The following is a 22,257-nucleotide window of genomic DNA, read 5'->3' as shown; positions in this document are numbered from 1 at the left end:
AGTGGATACAGAATAATTTTATATTATGTGCAAAATTTTACCTCTTTATATCTTGTAATTTGAAGTATTTTTTAAATTAGTATTTTTGAGACAATTCTATAGATTCCTTTGATTTCTGTTCTCTAGAGTTTTTGACAATTTTCTTGAGTTACTTCCTGTATTATAATGTTCAGTTTTGAGTTTTTTTAATTTTTCAAATTTCTCTGGAAGAACTATGATTCTTTTTTTTAATTAGGTGTTTTTTTTTTTGCAAGGCAAACGGGGTTAAGTGGCTTGCCCAAAGCCACACAGCTAGGTAATTATTAAGTGTCTGAGACCGGATTTGAACCCAAGTATTCTTGACTCCAGGGCCAGTGCTTTATCCACTACACCACCTAGCTGCCCAGAACTATGATTCTTAAGTATATCCTGTCTTTGAGGTCAGTGTCTTTGGTTCAAATAGAATCCATGTAACCTTTGAATGCTGCCTTTTGCTTGTCTTCTGCCAGAATTTCTTTCTTTACAATGTTTTTTTTGTATTCCAAATTTGTTTAACTATTTTTTACTTCTTTGGAAGTTTTCTAATCTATTGTTTTTCTTATTATTTATTTCTGAATTATATTATATTCTTATTTCTGAATTATAAATTCTGACATGTTTTATTAACTTCACTTTTTCCTTGAATTATTTTAGAAATTTTTGTTGCTTCAAGCTTTCTTGGGATTCCACAAAATTTTGTGTCTTATAGGAATGTGTTAATTTTCCTTTTTGCTATAATATCTGCTATTGCTGCTATAGTAATAATAACAATAATAACAAAAAGTGTTAATATTCTCTTTCAGCAACTAGCAAGCATTTCCTTCTAGTTAAGATTCTCTCACTACTAATTTATCTTCTAATCTTCTGAGGTTTTATTTTTTTTCCCTTTCCAAATTCTGAATTCTATTTTTTCCTTATATTCCCCTATTACTCACTTTCTAACTCCTCTATATTCCCTTACTAATGGATACACACCAGGTCTGGACTAAAAACATTTCTCAATCTGTTCCCATATTGGGGAAATCTGGATTCAGAAATCTGGGTTCCTGAATTGATATGGGATATAGAACTGGTCCCAGTAGGGTTGCAATCCCTTTCCTTCAGACTCTACATCTTCTTTTTTGTCTCTCCTTTTCTTCTCTAGTTGTACTGAATCAATATCTGCAGTTTTTTGTAGGGAATATAACAGAGGAGGGTAGAAAGTTACAGGCAGAATATTACAAGCAGAATATCTACAGAGTTTTCTAACCTAGATGAACCTACATGAAAAGCAATACATTGCCCAACCCCTTCTGAAAGTGAGAGGCAGGTAGGAATGTGAGGTGTATCTGCAAAATTTCTGTATCAGGAGTGAGAGGGAAAAGAGAAGAGAGAGCTCAATTTGAGTCCCAGAACAGGTCGAAAAGTCAAGCATTCCTGCTTGAACCCAAGAAGTTAGTGGAGGATGATTGCTGAGAAAGTGCTTTAAAGGCAAACACTTACCTAGTTGGAGTTTTTTTTAATCCATTGGATTTAGCTATTTTGGTCCAATATCTGGTATATAATTTCTCTTGGGGGAAAGAGGAGATTTCTGAAAGTTGATGGGGTCTGAGTCAAGCTCCTGATCTGTCATCTTTTGGTCCTACCTATAAAAACCACTTTACAGAAAGAATTAATTATATTTGATGATATGGAGAACAGGGAGAAGGAGAAGTTGAATATGTTTCTAGCCTGAGTACTGGATGATGCCATTTACAAAAATATAGAAGCTAAAAGGAAAAGAAAATTTTGAGAGGAGAGTTTCAAAATGTTGAATTTAAGGTATCAGCATAATATACAAGCAGATATACCCAAAAGACACTTGAAAATGAAGGTCTGGAGAAAGATAGGATTTTAGGTAGAGATATAAACATTTAAGATCATCTTCATACAGGTGATCACTGAAATCTATGGGAGTCCATGAGGTAGGTAAGGCTACCTACTAGAGAAAAAGAGTAGAAGAGACCCAAGAAAAACATCTATATTTAGGAAGCTAGAAGAATAACTAAGAAATTCAGAGAACGGGGAGAAATATTGGGAAGAAAGTAATGCCATGGAGGATTTTTTTTTCTAAAAAGGTGAGTACTGAAGATTTTGAAATTCACTGATGATATTTTAAGGAACTATTTATGGGGCAGCTAGGTGGTGCAGTGGTTAGAGCACTGGCCCTGGAGTCAGGAGGAACTGAGTTCAAATTCCTCTTCAGACACTTAATTACCTAGTTGTATGGCCTTGGGCAAGTCATTTAACCCATTGCCTTGCAAAAACCTTTAAAAATCCAACTGTTTAAATAGACTCCAGGAAAAAAAGATGTCAGATTTTAGGCAGTTAAAGAGCAGGTAAAAGCTGAAGAAATTAAAATAGTAACTATAGATTACTCTTTCAAAAGTTTGGGAGGGAGAGAATAAAAGAGTAGGATCAGGTATTTTAGATTAGCAGAAATTTGAAAATTTTTGTAAACCAAAAGTTCAGAAGCCAGTGGAAAACAAGGGACTGAAGTTGAAGGAGGTAACTGATGAAACTGAGAAGGCAGCAAGTAATGGAATCAAGGGTACAAACTGAGGGATTAGCCCTGATAATGGAAGAAAAGGAACAGACAAATGACAATACATCATCTCAGACAACAGGAGTTTCTATAGAGTGTGTGTCAGCAGCATGATGATGGACTCCGGTCTTTAACAGGAAGTAAATACTCAGGGACACTCATTGAAAGCTGATTTCTCCACATATCAATGCAGGCAGATTTAAAATATGAAGATTCAGCAACATAGCAGAGCGTTATCAGGCTAGTGGCACACTTTCAGTAACAGGGATCATCATCATCCTAAAGCTAGCCATATTTTCTGGTCATTGTTGAGAGAGGCTATTTTGGGGGCAGAAATTGAAATGTTGTGGTCAAGATGCTCTCAGAAGAGTGTATTTAGGGAATGCCTCTCCTCAATCTCTGGAATCCATAATTCAGATATAAGCCTCTCTCTATCAGTGAATAGCTAGAAAGTCCTGAGTTCTGAATTGTCAGATTGCTAGGATCCACAGTTTTTGTCACAGCTTTCATCTAAGAACATGGTTCTGAGGCTTTCTTATTTTTCTCTCATAGAATGACATTCACAGGAAAACAATGAGGTCATCTCCTCAAAGGAGGATTTGGGATTAGGGTGAGATGAGGATCATAAGGAAAGCTGAAGAAGAGAACAAGCACTGCTGGAAATTCAAGAAGCATCTCCACTGTCAAAGTCACCTCTCTAACCCTCCCTCCACACTGTACTGCCATCTCCTTTGAACACTTACCTGAGCTCTGGGATTTTCACATTCTCCTTGGTGTTGTGTTTATTTACAGCATAGATGGGAGGGAATTTGGAGATCATCTAACTCGGTCCTTTCATTTTACAAATAAATACCCCCAGAGAGGGGTAATATTGGCCCTTGATCACAGAGCATGTATATCCTACTAGAGTGATAAGCTCTGTGTCTTATTCCTATTTATATCATTCAGAGCATCTGGTGCATTGTAGGCACTCAATAAATACTTGCTTGAATAAATGAAATGCTTTTAAAAAATAAGACAATGAAAGCCCAGGTGAGCTTAGATAGAATGAACTTGTAGTAGAAGTCATCAATATACTTAAGAGACTACTTTCTATCACCCTGTACAGTCCAGAAGCAAGAGTGGAAAACTAAGCAATAATAGTTAGGGGTTAGCTAGTTGATGGGGCAGTAGGCATAGTCAAGTGCTGAAATTTCCACAAACAGAGAAGATATGGCAAGTTGAAATGTGTACTAGTTATCTAATTGACCTGCAGATTCACTATCAGTGTCTATGACCTTTTCCCAACTTCAACACTAATTGCATCTCTCCTCTTCATAGTCTTAATGTAATGATATTTATAGTTTACTTACAGCTTATGCTTTGTAGTTACAGCTTTTCCAGTGATCGCTGTCACTGAACTAACACGATTCCTTAAATAACCGAGTCTCTGCAATCGTTCCATCACTTGGGCAATACTTGTAGATACTGCTTTATCTGGCAAAGGAAGCTTCCAGCCTGAAACATTTTGTTCTTTAACTAACTAAAATAATAAAATTTGAATCAGATACTTTTAATGTTACTCCACCTGGGGCTTTCCCCCAAATATTTTATTAACCCTAACCAATAACCCCAAATATTTTATTAACCATAACCAAAATAATTTTGGAGTACTATCCTTATCTGTAATGATAGCCAAATATTACTTTATAAATTTGTAATCAAATGTGCAAGAGAAGCTGCTGTAAAGTTTAAAACTAAGATTGTTATGAAACAAACATTTTAAAAGTAAAATGACAGAATCAACTGAGTGATTCTCTGTATATTCAGACCTTTGGTAAAACAGTATCAGGATCATATACTGTATCTAATGAGAAAATAAAAGATTATGTATGAAGATAGATCAATCCTTAATCTCTATACTAGATATCTTCCTAACAATATTTATATAACTAATATAACTAGTAATGAAATGCAAATTAAAGTAATGGTAAATAGTGAGAAGTTTGGTCACCCAAAATTCTTTTTGAGAATCTCCTCACTCTTTCAAACTAGCTGGATAGCTTCGATATAAGCCATCATTAAAAGTAAACTTGGGTCATGCCAAATCACCCCTCATCCATTTGATACTCACTCATTCCACATAGTGGAGTCCACAGGGCATACCCAGAGAACAGAACTGGAGAACCCCAGCCCTGATTTTTTGATCACCATTTGCCTGATAGCCTAAGATATAATCTGTGCTTTATAGTTTTTCAGGCAAAGGAGGAAGCTACTAGATTCTTCCATGAATCATGTGTTTTCTATTACATGGCTAGAAACAGAGGGAAAAGTGAATGAAATTAATTCAGACACAGTTCTGTGATAAATGTTATTTGCAAAGCAATATATTAGGCATTGTATAGGAAACAAAGATATATAGCAACAAATAGATCTTTTGACCTCAAGGAGGAGATGAGAATATTTGTCAAGCAAATGAAAAGTTAATCATACAAGAACTAAGTATTTCAAATTAAAAATATCAAGATTCAAATTATCTTTAACTTAGCATTTTTGCTACCAAAATTTCTACTTAAAATTACCATGTGAAAAGTTAAGAGGAAACCGATTGTCTCACATATTCTCTAGCAATATTTAAAATATTTAAAAGCAATCAAAAGTACAAAAGAAATGCAGCAGCAAGGGTCTTCATCCAGTCCAGGACTGAAACCACTCCAAGAGAGGATGCAACAGGAGAGGCAAAAGCAACTGCAAGCTACAGGCAAGCAGACCCACTGGAGCTATGGGTGGGAACCTCCCCTGTTTTCATAGGGCCAGAAGCTTGGGATGCTCTAAGAGAGCATAGTTTATGTGCAGTTATTAGGACTTGAAGCCTGTGAAATCTCAGAATAGCAACGAGCAGGGAGCAAAAAAAGGCAAGATATGTTTTTGAGAACTCAAAGCTGGAGGTAGAGCCAATAGCTTGTCAACTCAATAGCTTGTCATACATGCTGGCCTGAAGGAAGGTGATCTACAAATGACTGGAGTCTCTCAGGATCACTGTAAAGAAACAGTTAATGACTCCTAGGCAGAGATTGTATAAGGAAAAGGGATTGGAGAAGGGTTACTACTAGAGAATGGGCTACCAAAGAAAAAGGTAGAAACCAGGCAAAAGGGTCTGATCCCATTCATTCCATCCAGAACGTCTGGCAGGGGCATTCAGACTACAGGCACAAAGAAGCAAGCATTGCCTTCTTACCCATCCAAGAATGTAGATAGGCTCTATATAAGCCACCATTAAAAGTAAGCTTGGGTCATGTCAAATCACCCTTCATCCATTTGATATTCACTCATTCCAAATAGTGGGGCCCACAGGGTAGACCCACATTAGGGTATGGGAGAATAGAATTGTGCTCTAACACAAAGTCCCAATCCCAAAACTGAGGCTGGAGATTTAGGTAAACACAAGAAAATCCCCAAAACAATGAAAAATACTATAAGTATAGAAGTCTAAGAGAGAAAAACACACAAGAGAGTAACTCCACAGGCAAGGAAAAAAAGAAACTCACAGAAAGGAATGGCTTTGGCCATAAAAATTCCAAGAATAACTGAACAAAATGAAGAGATTAAAAAATAAGAATAGAACTCAAACAATGGAAAAATAGGTTAAAATAAAAAGTGAAAAACCTCATCTAACTATTCACTAAAAACAAAAATAAATAGAATTTAAGATTCCACCAGGCAAGAGATATTTTAATTAAGTTGAAAGATGGAAAAATAGAAGACCATATATCTATTACCAAAACAAAAGCATGAAGTTTTAAAATTTACATTTTGAATTTATTATATAATTCAAAAGAAAAGCAAGATGTCCAGAAAAGAGATTTTCAGATTCATATAAAAATCTCATTTTTTTCTGTTCTAATCTGAATGTGTAAGGATTCATTTTATTTGGAGTTTAGAATTTATTTCTTTTAAAAAGAAAGAAAAAACTATCTGAACTTGATGCTTCTACATGTTCTCCTTTCATTCTCTTCTAAACCAATCTAGTTTCTGACCTCATCTTTCAGGTCAAACTGTTCTCTCCAGAATTATCAATAATTTTTTCATCTCAAGGACTTTTCCCAGTCCTCACTCATCCTGATTTCTTTGGAATAGTTGACATTGTTGGTTGCCTCCTCCTCCTGGAAACTTACTTCTTTCTTTCTTGTTATTGCCCTGATATTTGTTCTCTCTTGGTTCTCCTCATACTCATCTGCAATGGATGTGACTATACTTGACAGATTATGAAGGACAAGCCAAAAAGATGATAGAATTAATAGAAGACAGAGATTGTGCATGTAACTGTTCTTTCTCAGGTTTTTGTTCTGGAGTTTCATCCAAATTATCTTCACTAATTGTGGATGTTGTCCTTGGTTTTCTTCACATGTGGCCCCTTGCTCCCTCACTAGATGATCTCATTGATTCTCATAGATTAAACTGTCCAGCTGTAAATATAGGATTCCCAGATCTGTTTCCACAACCCTAATTTCTCTCCTGAGCTCTTGTATGAACAGATGTCTATTGGTATTTGAACTAGATGTCCCATAGGCATCACAAATTCAACATGTCCAATACAGAATTCCCTTCCTAGCCAACTCCCAGCCTTTCCTTTTTCTGATTTTTCCTATTATTGTTGAGGGAAATGATCAAAGTTTGCATTCTCAGAACCATCCTCAGTACCTTCTTCTCACTCACATTGATGATAATATTTGTCCTTCATTCTCAGAGAAGATCATGACATCGGGAAGGTGATGCCATGACATGCACATGAATTGGATTTGAATGAGGGGAGCTGTGCTAAGTCATCAGTCCCACTTTCTCCTCCAGAGTCATCTGGGTCCAGTGGCCAGATATAAATCAGGATGACTGGAGATGACCCTGGATGAGAGGCAATCAGAGTGAAGTGACTTGCCCAAGGTCATACAGCTATAATAAGTATCAAATGTCTGAGGTGGGATTTGAACTCCCATTCTCCTGACTCAAAAAGTCAGCACTCTGTCCATTGCACCACCTAGCTACCCTTTCATGCACCTTACATATACAATCAGTAACCAAATCTTGTCATTTCAACTTCCACAGCATCTCTCACATGTACCTCTTTCTACTTTACAGAGCTGAACACTAATTCTCAAAACACTCAACTGTCTACAAAGAACATTTAAATTACATATTTCAAATGTATTTATTTGTTATTTCATCTTTAGTTACATGAAATTCTCAAGTCTTTCTCCAATTGAACTAAGTAAACAATATCCTATCTATGTTTTGTTAATAAATTATTTTCTCTCTGATCCCACAAGGACCAAGGACCAAGGGAAAGGAACTTGCTTAAAAATTTTCCCAGTTTTTAAAAATTATTTGCCCTATAACATTTAACTATTTTAAAGCTTTTATTAATAAATTTATTTTCTATAGCATATAAATAGGTAAACATATAATTCCATGTCTACAAATATTTCAAAAATATTGGGAAAGAAATATGATATAAAATATTATTCACATAACTAATTAATATTCATAGCTGAAAGGAGGAATGTGTTTTGTTAATGAATGCCTCCATACATAGCAGAAAATTCACTTGATATTTTTTTAAAATGTTACTATGCAGCAGTAGCACATGACCAAAAAGTATTCAAGAAATGTTAACTGATTATAATAAATTTGTTTAAGGGCTCTCCATATACTCAGGGTTTTTGAGTGTTTATCTTAATCATTTAAACTTATTATATTTACCTCTTCTACATGATAGACCTCTTGTTGAAACCACTTTAAGGGAAAAAAATATTAATTACTAACATGTTAAAATTGAAATAAAATATCAAGATGAGTAAAGTTGAGCAAAATATCAAGATGAGTATCTTGTCTATGCATTGAAGTATATGTCCCAGAAAGATTATAACTTCCTTGATTCTAATCCAAATTCTAAACCACCCCAGGGTTTAGCGAGCATGCAGATAGGCAACAACTACAGGGGCAGCAAATGGGGACATCTATCTATCTATCTATACATACACACACACACACACACACACACACACACACACACACACACACACACACACAAACAATAATTTTTAGTTAGAGTTCCCAAGGACACTATGTGTAAATCCCTGTCTTTTCTCCCACCAGGAACAACTCTCCTGGGCCAGACCTCCAGAAAACAAGCTCCCCTCTGGTAGAATTACCACTCTATCCGGGAAACCAGATCTCCTGTTCTTCTATGATAATCTTCCTCCCTCTCCCTATCCAGGAAACCAGGTCTTCTGCTCTTCTATGGTAATCTTCCCCCCTCCCCCTCCCTTCTCCACCTTCCCATCTAGCACTAGACACAGCAATCAAATGAGGGCAACTGTCAAGGCCATGAGAATCAAGTGAAACATGGTTTTACTTACAATCTTAGTAATTCCTCAAGCCAAAACTTCTTCCCCAGTTCTAAATTCCCTTGCACCTGTTGCATCCTTCTATTAAAATATAATCTCTTTGAGGGCAAGGACAGTATCAGCATCTATCCCCCAGTGCCTGCCTTCCCCCAGTGGTAGTCAGATGGTATTAATTACTTGCTGAAACATTCATTCACATGTAATCCTACTTTATATACTCATCTTGGTGGATTATCTTTATAAATATAATTATATAAACGTTTTCTAAAAATTTTTGTAAATGCCATCACCTATTCTGGTAATTACCTTAAAAAGTGATTCCAATATCTGGAAAATAAGAGCATATGATCAATAAATTATTATAAAACCAACTTTCAAAATGCAAAATATCTAATATATTTATTTCAAGTCTATAGCAACTCTGCATTAGGTGAAAAGCTACCTTATCACGACAATGTGATTTTTACATCAAGTTTTCAGAATGATAATAATAACAGTTATAAAGTACTTTAATATTTTCAAAATTATTTATAAATATCTGATTCTCACAAGAAGCCTGGAAGATAGATGCCATGTACATGTGACACTTAAAAGGAAGAAAAATATAATAATTATATTTTCAGAATATTTGTTGATTTCTTTGAGGAAAAAGGAGCACTGTCAGAAGAGGGAAAAGTTTTGTAAAAGGCATTTATGTAGGGGCAGCTAGGTGGTGCAGTGGATAAAGCAACGGCCCTGGAGTCAGGAGTACCTGGGTTCAAATCCGGTCTCAGACACGTAATAATCGCCTAGCTGTGTGGCCTTGGGCAAGCCACTTAACCCCATTTGCCTTGCAAAAAAACCTAAAAAAAAGGCATTTATGTAGTAGGCTTATTTCTCTAATTTTTTTTAATGTTAAGCCTAATAATGAGAATAATTGTATTATCTTGGATTGAGTTTTGGAATGTGAATGCTAGATTCTCTGTACAAGGTACTCTAAAGCTTTTATCAAACTAAAGTTGGAAGTTTAAAATTGTATTGTTGATAGCAAACTAAATGAATTGAGATTTCATCTAATGATTTAATCCTTTCACATGTATGAGATCGAATTTTGTTCTAAGGGAATAAGATGTTAGCATAAGAATCTTATGTTTAATGTAAGTTAATAGTTGTATGTTTAATTTTAAAGAAGTCAAGATTGTGGCTTTCTTCCCTCATGCTTAACTGTAGGCTGCAGATGTGGGGGGTAAGTGGGGCTCTGAAGTCAAACAACAATTGTGTGGCCCTCTGTATTATTGTGTAAGATGTGTTTATCAGTTATATGATATACTTTTTTTTGCAAGGCAAATGGGGTTAAGTGGCTTGCCCAAGGCCACACAGCTAGGCGATTATTACGTGTCTGAGACCGGATTTGAACCCAGGTACTCCTGACTCCAGGGCCAGTGCTTTATCCACTGCACCACCTAGCCATGCCCTATATGATATACTTTTTATTTATTTCTATTTTTTTAGGCTTTTTGCAAGGCAAACGGGGTTAAGTGGCTTGCCCAAGGCCACACAGTTAGGTAATTATTAAGTGTCTGAGACCAGATTTGAACCCAGGTACTCCTTGACTCCAGGGCCAGTGCTTTATCCACTACGCCACCTAGCCGCCCCTATGATATACTGTTGTAAGAGAAATTATACTTGCAATTATTTGGTTTCCTGTTGTAATGTTAAAGCCTGGAATTAACACTTGATTTCTTTGCAGGGGTAATAAGGGAAATATCAAAAATTATGACCCCTTCTGGGATCCCTGAAATTTTTAAACTATGTACTGAACTTGGAGTAGATCTGTGGGATCACATAATGTAATAATGGAAAGATTGTTTTGTAAAATCTAGTAATTCATGTGATAGTCTTACTACTGTTTTGTTTCACTAGAATTTCTGGTTTTAGTAAGGACCTAGGAAGGACACTCAGATTTTTTGAGTAGAGGGTTCATTAATTGGGATACTACCAAAACTATAATTGAATTTAGTAAATTCTTTTGAAGTTGTAATTAAGGTAAAATTATTTACTATTTACTATTTTAGATCATAGGACTTTTAATTGATTTTCTTTTCATGTCTGATGCCAGGAATGGTCAGCAGAAAGAAGTATTGGTTGGTCAATGTATTCCCAAAGCCAGGAAGGGCAATGAGTTGAAGACTTTAAGTGACAGGGATGAGCAGTTGAAGGAGCAGCTTCTCAGTGTGGTCTGAGGTTGGACCCTTTCTTACTTGATTTCCCAAATGTGACATTTGGATGTCTCACCTGGTAGATTAAAACTGGCTTAAGCCATTAGACTACCCCACATGACTTCTGTCTGAACACTGACATTCAAAAATTATATTTATAAATAAATTTTCCTCTAATGTCCTGGATCTTTATAGTAAGCTACTTTGAGCAAACCAGATAAAAAAAATTTTAGATCAATTGGATTTAATAGCCAGATAGGTTAAGTGTGTGGCTCTGTCACCTGCTGTCAAATATCCTTATCCATTAAGATTCCTTAATTTTTATGTTAAAGGGGATATTTAGCTAAGAAGAATGAGAGATTTTTAGGATAATTATAGTTTCAAGGTCTAGTTAAAGGAAAGTAATATGAGTCAGCTAAGTATATCAGGAAAAAGAAAACCTATGGTATATCTGGGAATATTTTGGGGAGAAAAATCATTTTGGCTAAGGATGTTTGAGTCATTATTATAATGACAGCAAAAAGTTAAGACTTTTTATTTGTAAGTCACTTGCTGGATACTCTTTGTACTAAGATGACTGTCAAAGTATATGTTACAAGGTTACGTTAATTTGGCAATTTTCAGTGAGTTCACTCATGTAGTGAAAGAATTATAGAAGTTTATTGTGCTAAAGTAAAAAATATATGTCAACATGACAGTGAGCCTGGCAAAATCTAACTTGTAATGAGTTCCAGAATTTTATTGCCTTATGATAAAATCATGTGTTTTGATCTGAGTAAAATGTTATGTTCAGGGGTGGCTAGATGGCGCAGTGGATAAAGCACCAGCCTTGGAGTCAGGAGTACCTGGGTTTAAATCCGGTCTCAGACACTTAATAATTACCTAGCTGTGTGGCCTTGGGCAAGCTACTTAACCCCATTTGCCTTGCAAAAACCTACAAAAAGAAAAAAAATGTTATGTTCCTAAATTCCTTTACCAGAAGAGAAGGTCACCTGAAAAAATGTCATGTTCAGAAGTTCCTTTACCAGAAGAGAAGGTCACCTGACCTGGAGAGAAATTTTTGGAACAAATTTCTAAGTGCAGGTTATCGCATTTTTCCAGGGGTGGAGTGGGGGGGGGGGAGAGAGAGAGAGAGAGAGAGAAAGAGAAATAGAGAGAGAGAAATAGAAAGAGAGAAAGAGAGAGAGAAAGAGAAAGAGAGAGCGAAAGAGAGAGAGAAAGAGAGAGCGAAAGAGAGAGAGAAAGAGAGAGCGAAAGAGAGAGAGAAAGAGAGAAAAAGAGAGAGAAAAAGAGAGAGAAAGATAGAGAAAGAGAGAAAGAGAGAGAAAGAGAAAAAGAGAGAAAGATAGAGAGAAAGAGAGGAAGAGAGAAAGAGAGAGAGAGAAAGAGAGATAGAGAAAGATAGAGAGAGAGAAAGAGAGAAAGAGAAAGAGAGAAAGAGAGAGGGAGAGAAAGAGAAAGATAGAGAGAGAAAGAGAGAGAGAGAGAGAAAGAGAGAGAGAGAGAGAAAGAGAGAGAGAGAGAGACTGAGATTGGACCAGTTCATCTTCTCCATCTCACACCTATGTGTATGGATTGTTCTTCCCCTTTTGATACCTCTAACTTCCCTTGATTATGTAAATTTGTCACCCATGCTTATGCCACTCTCCTTATAATGTTCCAAACAAGAATAAAAATTTTGTTGAGAGAGAAGGTCAGGATTGTTGGTTGACATGGGTATATCCTACATGAGTCTGTGAATCCTATCAAAGGAGAAACAGAGTCTAATGTTCAATTTAGAAAACAGGGTAGTAGGTGTTTGTAGGAGGATTTGCTGAAGGACACCACTATCACTCAATACTAGTCCTTATTGGCTTGATGACTGTTGCATATGCAGCCTCAATTCCTGCTCCCCTGGGGGAAGAGGGGAGAATCCAGCTGACAGAAGTCATTGCCCAATCTTTTGGTATGACTGTTTGACTTCCAGTGGTCCACAACAGTTTTGAGAACTGCCCTTGGATATTCCCCCTGAGTCTAACCTGAATTCTTTCTTCCTGGTCAAAGGTATAACATGGCATGGGATTCTGACCCAGAGGAGAGAAACATCAATGGCATTTGACTGATTCAGTTCAGGGCAACTATTGTTTATACCAGTCTGAAAGGACTTTTTCCTTGGGGAATAGCAAATGTCTGTGGACTTATGTCATAAGCAGGGTACACATACTCAGGACTGTACAATTTACAGAGATGGACTGAGACTCATGTGCAATATAATGATGGTAGCTGAATCCCTTATCAGGATGCATTACAGTAAAGAAAATTGTGATTACCACTGTATATATCCATATGTTCAAGAATTGGTTAGGGAGTTGTTATCCAAACTTATGGGCCTGTTACCTGGGCACAGGATGGGAGTTAAGGCTATGGAACCCAAATTTATATCCTGATTAGATTCTAAGCTATAGTGGAAAAAATTACCATTTAGACACCTAGGGCCCTGGATTTGCTGGTGACTAAATGAGACAAGATTCATATTAGACTATCTGTTGATTAGAGGAGTAGTTTGTGGTAAATTGAATCTATCGAGTTGCTGCCTAAAGATAGATGATAATAGGCAAGTAGTAAAGGAAATAACCAGGGACATCAGAAAGTTGGCATGTGATCCCATTCATAGGACAGGTCCATATCTCTGATAAAGAGAAAGGAACTACTGGGAAGGTGTGGAAAACAAAACTGATTTAAAAAGGGAGGAGAGGGGGAATTGTGAGAAAGAATCAAATGTTTTGTTTCCACAAGGATGAGAGAGGATATTGCCAGAATCTTACCAATGTCTGTTGAGGATAATACATTCCAAAAGAAATGATGGCTGGTCTTTGCGGCAAACTGAAGATGCCAGTTGGTTTACAGGAAGGGGAGAGTTAGAGAAAATGAAAGGTGATTAAAGGAATCACTTTGCAAAGTCAGAGGTTAACCAAGGGTCTGTGTTATTGTCCTTTGTGCCTGCTCAAGGAGGTTACTGTTTATTTCCCTATATTCATTAATATAATGAGCAGGGTGAAGAAAAACATATGGAGGTGAATGTATCAATTAGATTGTGACCCTGGCCAATAATTGGCACAAAGGGGAAGGAACAAGCCTTTCAAACTGCATATAAGGCCCAGCACTGCCGTGATTTGGGGCCCCTTTCCCTAAGAGAGGTGGTCCTTTGCAAAGATGGATCAATAAAAGACATTTTAATCACTCTGGACTAAGTATTTATAATGACAAGCCTTTGATAACAATTTTCACCTCCATTTTTCTATAATAAATTTAAAACATTCTCATTTTCTGGGATTTACAGAGATAAATACCTGTTGTTCTTCTTTACCTGCTTCTTCCAACTGATTTGCAATTGATGAACATAATAACAAGAATGTGGTCATATCTTCTGTCTGAAAGAAAGTTAAAAGATATATGATTTTTATTTTAGTCTCCATATGTGGAACTAGGAAGGTGATTCAAGGCAGCTAGGTGGCACAATGAATAGAATATCAGATTTAAATCAGGTTCAAATCTGATCTCACATACTTCCTCACTTTGTGACCCTGAGCAAGTCACTTAAGTCCTGTTTGTCCATTTCTTCATCTGTAAAATGGGGATAACAACAGCACCTGGCTCCCAGAGATTTTGAGGATCCAAAGTGATGATAGCTGCAAAGCCTTTAGCCCAGTGCTCAGCACATAGTAGGCATTTTACTAATCTTACCCTCTAGTTCTATTTCATTCTGTCATACTAGTCTTTCTAAAATAGCATAAATGTAATGTGCAGGATCTACTTCTTTTCTTGTGTTTGGAGAGAGAACAGATCAACTCTGACCTGGGTTCCCACAACCCCTAGGGAGGCCCTCCTTACCTCTGAAATCCCATAGCTAGTAAACATTAAGAAGTGTAATTTGAAGTTAGAGATACCCCCCACCCCCACCCCTCACTGCATCCCATCAAGTTCAGCCTTAACTATCCTCCTCTGGAGTGAAGAGACATGTAGAGAATGACAGAGTCCTGATTCACACTCAGACCTTGTAACTTAAAAGTGCATTGATGTACCACTCCAGCATACCTGTGCCATACATGTATACATACATAAATGTGTATCTATGGAGGCAGACACACAGGTAGAATTCTGACCCACAGAATCAATCCTGGAACTTCAGAAACTCTGACCTCTGGGACAGATAGTGAAGTTAGCTGTCAATAGAATATTTGCTAAACTTAGAAAAAACAAGGACTGTTTGGGCTAATGGGTCTGGTGGCAACAACCAAGAGAAAAATGAGATTCTGAGTCTTCTTATGCATGAAGCATCAACATTCAGCATAAATAGTTGTAAGTGAAGAATCAGAGGACAAGGGAGTTTTAAAAGACAGTCAACAGTCAGCTAAAACAAATACAATATGCATTGTTTAAGTGATTGTCACACAATACATAACAATAGAGCAAATAAAGCTCAATCTCATAATTTATCAATCAACACACACACACACATATATAGAAATACTCGCCCTTGGTACTTAAGCTCAGTGTTACTTAATGTGTGCCTCCTACTAGCTCTGGGATAAGAATTCAGCCACTATTCAGGGCATATAAAATTATAATTACTAGCTCACTGATGGGATGGGTCTACCCCCCATACTTTTATGCTTAAACCTCATGAAGTCTAAGGTAGTAAAAGAGGTGGGAGTGGGGTTGCTAGTTGAACACACATCTTACCTATTACAGCATTCAACACTCCCACCACCCCACCACCTTCCATTTTCTGAATATCAGAGGTGCTGTGCAGAAGTTGTCATTGTTTGATGAAAACTCACTTTCCTGAGTCTTGCATAGATTCTTCTACACTACAAAATCACCAAGGATAGCAACCAATAATCATAGCTCAATAAATTTGGTGCCAATAATTTCTTCTCAATAGTGTTAGTGCCAATGTTAACCCATTTTGCATTTCTAATATCTCCAGTTCCTAACATCAGTTTTCCAAGGGTGTTCTATGTTCTATATCCTTATCATGATGTACTTAAAGGAAGTGTTGCATGGTCATCAAATAAAGTGTTAGAAAACTAGGTAGTGTTTTAAGGTATGCCATTGCAACTGTATGCAGGCAAAGGTCTCTTTCCAAGTGCCAGTAGTAATGGAATACTGTTATTATCTCAGGCTCAATAGTTTTTCCCATTGATGACACTTCTTAATTTAAAAAATCACCTTTTGTAATACCTTCTTTCCTTAAAAACTGGATCACACAGAGGATGATAACCATATATTTTCTTCCTAATCACAAACTGAATATGTTCTCATTAGAAATCTCTTCAGTAAAGAGTTGTGAGTTTCCATGGAAAACATCTGTGCTACCTTAAGTTCACTTGAGGCTGAACCTGTGGCCTAGGAAACATTTTTTTTTTCAATTTTCCCCTGTATTTTAATGGAGATGGAACATTGAGTGAGTTGATTCCTTCACTTCAGCTCCTTCACAGCCAAACCAGGAGGCAGGGACTGTTTAAGTTTCTCTACCTTCTCTTTGTGATGACCAATGTGTACAGGTACCTGATGCAGCAGACCTTAAACTTCACCGTGTCCTTGTTTTTCTTGATCTTGACAGATTTAGCATCTTTTTGTCTGACTGTGAGCAGGAAGTCTTTTGTTTCCTCATTTTTTCAGGGCATGGTGGTGGTGATGGCAGTGGGATGAGGGGGCAGTGGGTGGCCCAAGAGATAGAGCAAGGAGCCAAGAAAGCCAGAAAAGCCCAATGAACATTTCTTAGCTGTGGGTAAGTCCTCTTAATCCTATTACAGATCTTCTAGCATTCAACTCATAATAAAAAGTATAACATTACAAGAGTAGTCTTAATGATTTTGAGAGTTTCAACCTGGGATGAGCCCAATGATTAAGTCAAGGGTGGCAGGTTTAATAAACCCTTTCCTCTATTGCTCCCATTTAGGCTTGCCACTTCTGTCAGCCTAATCTTATATGTCAATTATATACTTAAAGACAAAAGAGTCAAGTGATCATAAGTGATCATATTTCTCTCATCTGATAAATATTAATCACTCAATAAATGCTTGTTGAGTGATAATTGATGGAAATTCTGATAAAAAATTTTAGTGTGTATGGAACACAAATGGCAGTATGGGATAGTGGCCAGAGAGCCAGCTTTGATCAAGTCTTTCCCATAAATCTTCTGATTATATGGTCTTAACTTCCCTTTATCTAAAATTCCTTATCTGTAAAATAGGGGTAAATAAAATGGCACCCCCTCCAGCTCTAGATCTATGACCCTATTCCAAACTTGCACTTCTCTACTCAAACTTTCCACACCATCTCCTCCCCGGTATCACTCAGGAGTGAAACTTGCCTTATGTTTTCCTGAGAGGAAAAAAGAAACCATATGCCAGGAGCTCCCTCTTCTAACTTCATATCTAAAATTCCCTGGACATAACTCCTCACTCTCTCTTCCTTTACTTCAGTCTGATTAAACTGTGGCATTTCTGCCAAGGCCAAGCCTTCAGCATTGGTCCTATCCCATTCCATCTTATACAACAGATTGCTCCAACAATTATCCCCTTTCTATCTAACCTTCAATTTTTCCCCTGGATACTATTTCCCTCCTTGGTCTACAAACCTGCCCAAATCTCCTCCATCTGGGGCAGGAGGGGAATTGGGGGGAGAAGACAGGGGAACATCTCTTTATCTCTGTCACCTTTAATGACAACCAAACTTCTAGAAAAATCTATCTACACTCAGTGTCTCAACTTACCCTTCTCTCTCTGACTTCTCAATCCTTTGTGATCTGACCTAAACTGAATTGATGAACTGAAACTGCTCTTACTTTACCAATGGTCAAACATGACCTTTTTCTCATGTCTCATGATTCTTCACTTCCACTCATCATTGGACATTATCTGGGTAATAAGCTCCATCACGCCATAGTTACCTGATTGGGGCCAACTAAAATGCAAGAAGGAAAGGAAGATTTTTCAACTGAAAACACCTTTTATTTGGTCAGTTGATTTATGTGTATTTTCCAGAATATCCAGGTACTTGCTTGAAAGTCTTCATAGAACACTGGTACAATGTTTTTTGAGAATGTCTTAGTGCAGAATATGGACCTAACAATAGCCACGTTTAATGCATCTTAAGTTTGAGCAATCCCAATCACTATGAGCTGGTAGTGAGAGGAAAGCACAAAAGCTGAGCAGAAGATCAATTTTATTCTGTAATGAATAAAGGTTCAGCACAAGAAGAACCATAACTGATTTTATGGTCCATTTGCAGAACCTAAAATGTTGTAGCAACTAAATGACATGACACATTCTTCAAGTTCTCTGTGCTTGAGGAAAATGAGCACTTGCTTTGCTGCAATGGGTTAGAGGGTCACAGGGCTAACCCAAGACAGGCTCTGGCACAGTGTGCCCCTTGTAGCCAGCGAGAGTTTGGTGTTTCCCTAGAACAATCCTGGTTTCAGGGGAAAAGGGGGGTAATTTTACACATTTAAATAAAAGCAAAGAGGGCAACAAAATTAAAATAATAGAGTGTTGGGGCGGCTAGGTGGTGCAATGGATAGAGCACTGGCCCTGGAGTCAGGAGGACCTGAGTTCAAATATGCCTCAGACACTTAATAATTACCTAGGGCAGTTGGCCTTGGGCAAGCCACTTAACCCCACTGCCTTGCAGAAAAAAAAAGAAATAATAGATTGTTGAAAAAAGTCAACTAGTCGGGGCAGTTAGGTGGCATAGTGGATAAAGCACCGGCCCTGGAGTCAGGAGTACCTGGGTTCAAATCTGGTCTCAGATACTTAATAATTACCTAGCTGTGTGGCTTTGGACAAGCCACTTAACCCCATTTGTCTTGCAAAAAAATCCTAAAATAAAAAGTCAACTAGTTCAATTTATATTGAAACAAGAATCCTAAGGATCACAACAGATTGAGTACTAAGCTCCAAGTCAGGAAACCTTTATGTACTCCCTCAGGGAGGGGTAATTAATACCCCAGCTCTTTATTGGTTAAAAGTATTTTTATTCATAGTTTTATTTTGTTTTTATGTAACATGTGTGTATGTATATTCTTTTGACATCCTTCTCCCTCTCCTCTCTCAGGAAGTCATCTCCTATACCTATTTTTAAAAAGGAGAGAAGACTCTCAACACATTCAATTTAGATCAATGTATGCCATGAAAACAATGTAAAGAATAACAGACTGCTTTATATGGGGGGGGGGTAGGGGAGGGAAGTGAGATTAGGAGAAAAATTGTAAAATTCAAAAATAAATAAATTTTTCTTTGAAAAAGGAGAGAAGAAAATCAGCAAAATTTATCAATATATCTAAAAAGGCTAATGCTGCTATATGCAAGGTTCCATGTTCATGAATATCTACTTCTGCAAAGAAATTGAAAGTGCTATCTTCTCATATCTCTTCTTAAAAATTCATAAAAGTCCATGCTTCAAGTTTATCATGTTGTATCATTGGCAGCAAAATAATATTCCATTACATTCACGTGCAATAGTTTGTTTAGTCATTTCTCAACTGATTGCCAATCATCTACCTCATTCTAGTTCTTTGCCTCTATAAATAAGTGTAAATCTAGCCTTCCTTTCAATGATCCCCTTAGAATACCTGCCTAGCAGTAGAATCAAAGAATATGGATATATTATCCACTTTATTTGCATAATTCCAAACTGATTTTCAGAATGATACTAAGAAGTCACAGCTCTATCAACAATGCATGTGTCTGTCTTATCACAACCCTTCCAATGTTGACTATTCTCATCTTTTGTCATCTTTGTCAATTTGGTAGGTATATTTTTAAAATGTCTATTTAATCAGTGATATGGAGCATTGGAGCATTCCTTTATATTGTTAATAACTTGCAATTCTTTTCTTTCAGGGGAGGGGAATTAAGTTTTTACTTACTGAAAGACAGGAAATTCCACATAGAAATAAGAACCCTAATGAGGATAAAGATTTCATACAGTATATACACAGTTCAAACTGCTGAAGTATGCATTAGTGCTACATTAAAAGTCACATTCAAAAAAAAGATCTTAGTGGAAAGAGAGTAAAACAAAATTATAACAAAAACAAAGCATACAAGATTTGAAAGGTTTGACTATAAAAATCTAAAAGTTAAAGGTGTCAGATGTGCCATGTGAATATAGAAGGTATATGTCATCAGAGAATCTACATTCTGATATAACATTTCTTCCTCTACAGAGAAATATTTTTCAATTAAGCTTGAAGAAGTCATATTATATACCATTTAATTTAATGACACTGAAGTGCTTCAATTCTAATCCTTCACATTCTTCAAGCAGAATACAATTTTTCCAGATTCATTTAGTTTTTCAGCAGCCAGAAAAATATGTGAAATGGCATACAAAATAACCAGGACAATTTTGCAGATAGGAGGTTGATTAAGGGTCCTGAAATCCATTTTGGACAAGATACACAATCTGTTCTATTGTTCCACCACTTATATAGTTTATAAGAGCCCACACAACTTATTTCTATGATGTTAAACATCATAGAAATCTACCTTTGACTGAACTGAGGGATGGCTTTTAATCTTTTTACTGTATCTTTTTTTTAGAAAAATTCTATTCATTTTGATCATCAACCCCCATGTTGCTGTTAGAGTGTACAGTGTTCTTCTGGTTCTGCTCATCTCATTCAGCATCTGTTCATGGAAATCCTTCCAGGCTTCCCTGAATTCCTGTCCCTCCTGGTTTCTAATAGAATAGTGTGGTTTCTAATAGAACAATAGTGACTATTTCTTGTCTATATATTCTGGATATCAATTCCTTACCATAGATGTTGTATATGAAGATTAATTTTCCATTTGATTACTTCCCTTTTTCTTCCAGCTGCATTTGTTTGTGTAGTCCTTAACCCACTTAAACATATTATAATTTAGCCTCCATTTCTGTTTAATAAGGCTATCATAAGATCATAGCTTTATATGAGACTTTAAGATTCCTTGTTGAAATGCCTTTGTCATTCTCCTGATAAATCACTTTAGTTAATGTTATCAAAATAGGAACCAACATTAATTTGGCATGAGCAATTCCTGATGAAGACATTCTAGGTACTACTAGCTCCTTTCATAAATATTTGCAAATAGGGGCAGCTAGGTGGCGTAGTGGATAAAGCACCGGCCTTGGAGTCAGGAATACCTGGGTTCAAATCCGGTCTCAGACACTTAATAATTACCTAGCTGTGTGGCCTTGGGCAAGCCACTTAACCCTGTTTGCCTTGCAAAAACCTAAAAAAAACATAAATATTTGCAAATGTTCCAGATTTTGCACCAGGAATCAATCCAAGTCAAGCTCACCAGTTTGCAATTTGGAAGAGTATCATTTTCCCTATTTGAGGGAGGGGAAGAAAGAATTCAGAACTTTAGCAGTTTCTGTAGCATGTCTTCCATTCTTCAAACTTTTTGAATGATAACTGTTTAAGAATCACATCAATAAATACATTATGAATTAAACTGAATTGGCAGGTGCTATGAAGGTACCGCAATCTCTCCCACAAAGCACTTGTTTTAACTTGTTGAACTTAATGTTCCTGGACACCTGGTTTACTCCAATTTTTTTTGGGGGGGGGGCATGAACTGTCAAAGCATTACAGGAAACTCTGCTCAGTTGTGAATCTGGTTAGGCTGGCTGACCAGCATTAATAAAAGCATCTAGAACTAGTCATTTCCCTTGGGACAGATCTCTTACAATGTATCCACATTGAACTAGATTTGTATCCTTCAAACTTTCACAACTAACTTCTCAGTGATTGTAGAAGAGCTGAATGAGTTTTAATTAAAAAAAAAACAATTTGGATTTGTGAAAACAGAAGGGTCACCTCAAGAACTGGTCAAGTTGAAAATGTCCAAGTCAAACAAAAGAACTAATAATCTAGACTACCTGTATACCCTGTAACATAGAAAAGTTCCAATAACACTACCTTTCCAAACAAAGGTCTTGAATTTCACTTTATAGTAATGAAGAACAAAATACTTAGTTTCCAAAAGTATTGCTGACCTGTTTAATTAAACACAAATTTTATAGAGAATCTTTTAATATTTTCATTTAGACTTGAACAAGAATT

The 22,257-nt window shown here is 36.7% G+C and overlaps 1 protein-coding gene and 1 pseudogene across 6 annotated transcripts in view; both read right to left on the bottom strand.

Annotated features, from left to right (window-relative positions):
- CCDC7 (coiled-coil domain containing 7) overlaps positions 1–22,257 on the bottom strand; it is a 117,172-nt gene that overhangs the window by 71,380 nt on the left and 23,535 nt on the right. For 5 of the 6 annotated variants that reach the window (XM_074193121.1, XM_074193117.1, XM_074193120.1 and 2 more), the window contains 4 exons: positions 14,489–14,569; positions 9,268–9,288; positions 8,315–8,347; positions 3,934–4,103 (listed from right to left, as the gene is read on the bottom strand). In XM_074193121.1, coding sequence (XP_074049222.1) covers positions 3,934–4,103; positions 8,315–8,347; positions 9,268–9,288; positions 14,489–14,569 — 305 coding nt within the window. Of the gene's footprint in view, positions 1–3,933; positions 4,104–8,314; positions 8,348–9,267; positions 9,289–13,963; positions 14,022–14,488; positions 14,570–22,257 lie in introns of those variants that run through there. The other variant, XM_074193122.1, reaches the window with a different exon arrangement.
- LOC141493707 (large ribosomal subunit protein eL38 pseudogene) lies at positions 15,226–16,828 on the bottom strand (annotated as a pseudogene).

The sequence above is a fragment of the Macrotis lagotis genome, chromosome 7 (assembly GCF_037893015.1).
Source record: "Macrotis lagotis isolate mMagLag1 chromosome 7, bilby.v1.9.chrom.fasta, whole genome shotgun sequence".
Taxonomy (NCBI): Eukaryota; Metazoa; Chordata; class Mammalia; order Peramelemorphia; family Peramelidae; genus Macrotis; species Macrotis lagotis.
This window is presented reverse-complemented; position numbering and strand designations above follow the sequence as displayed.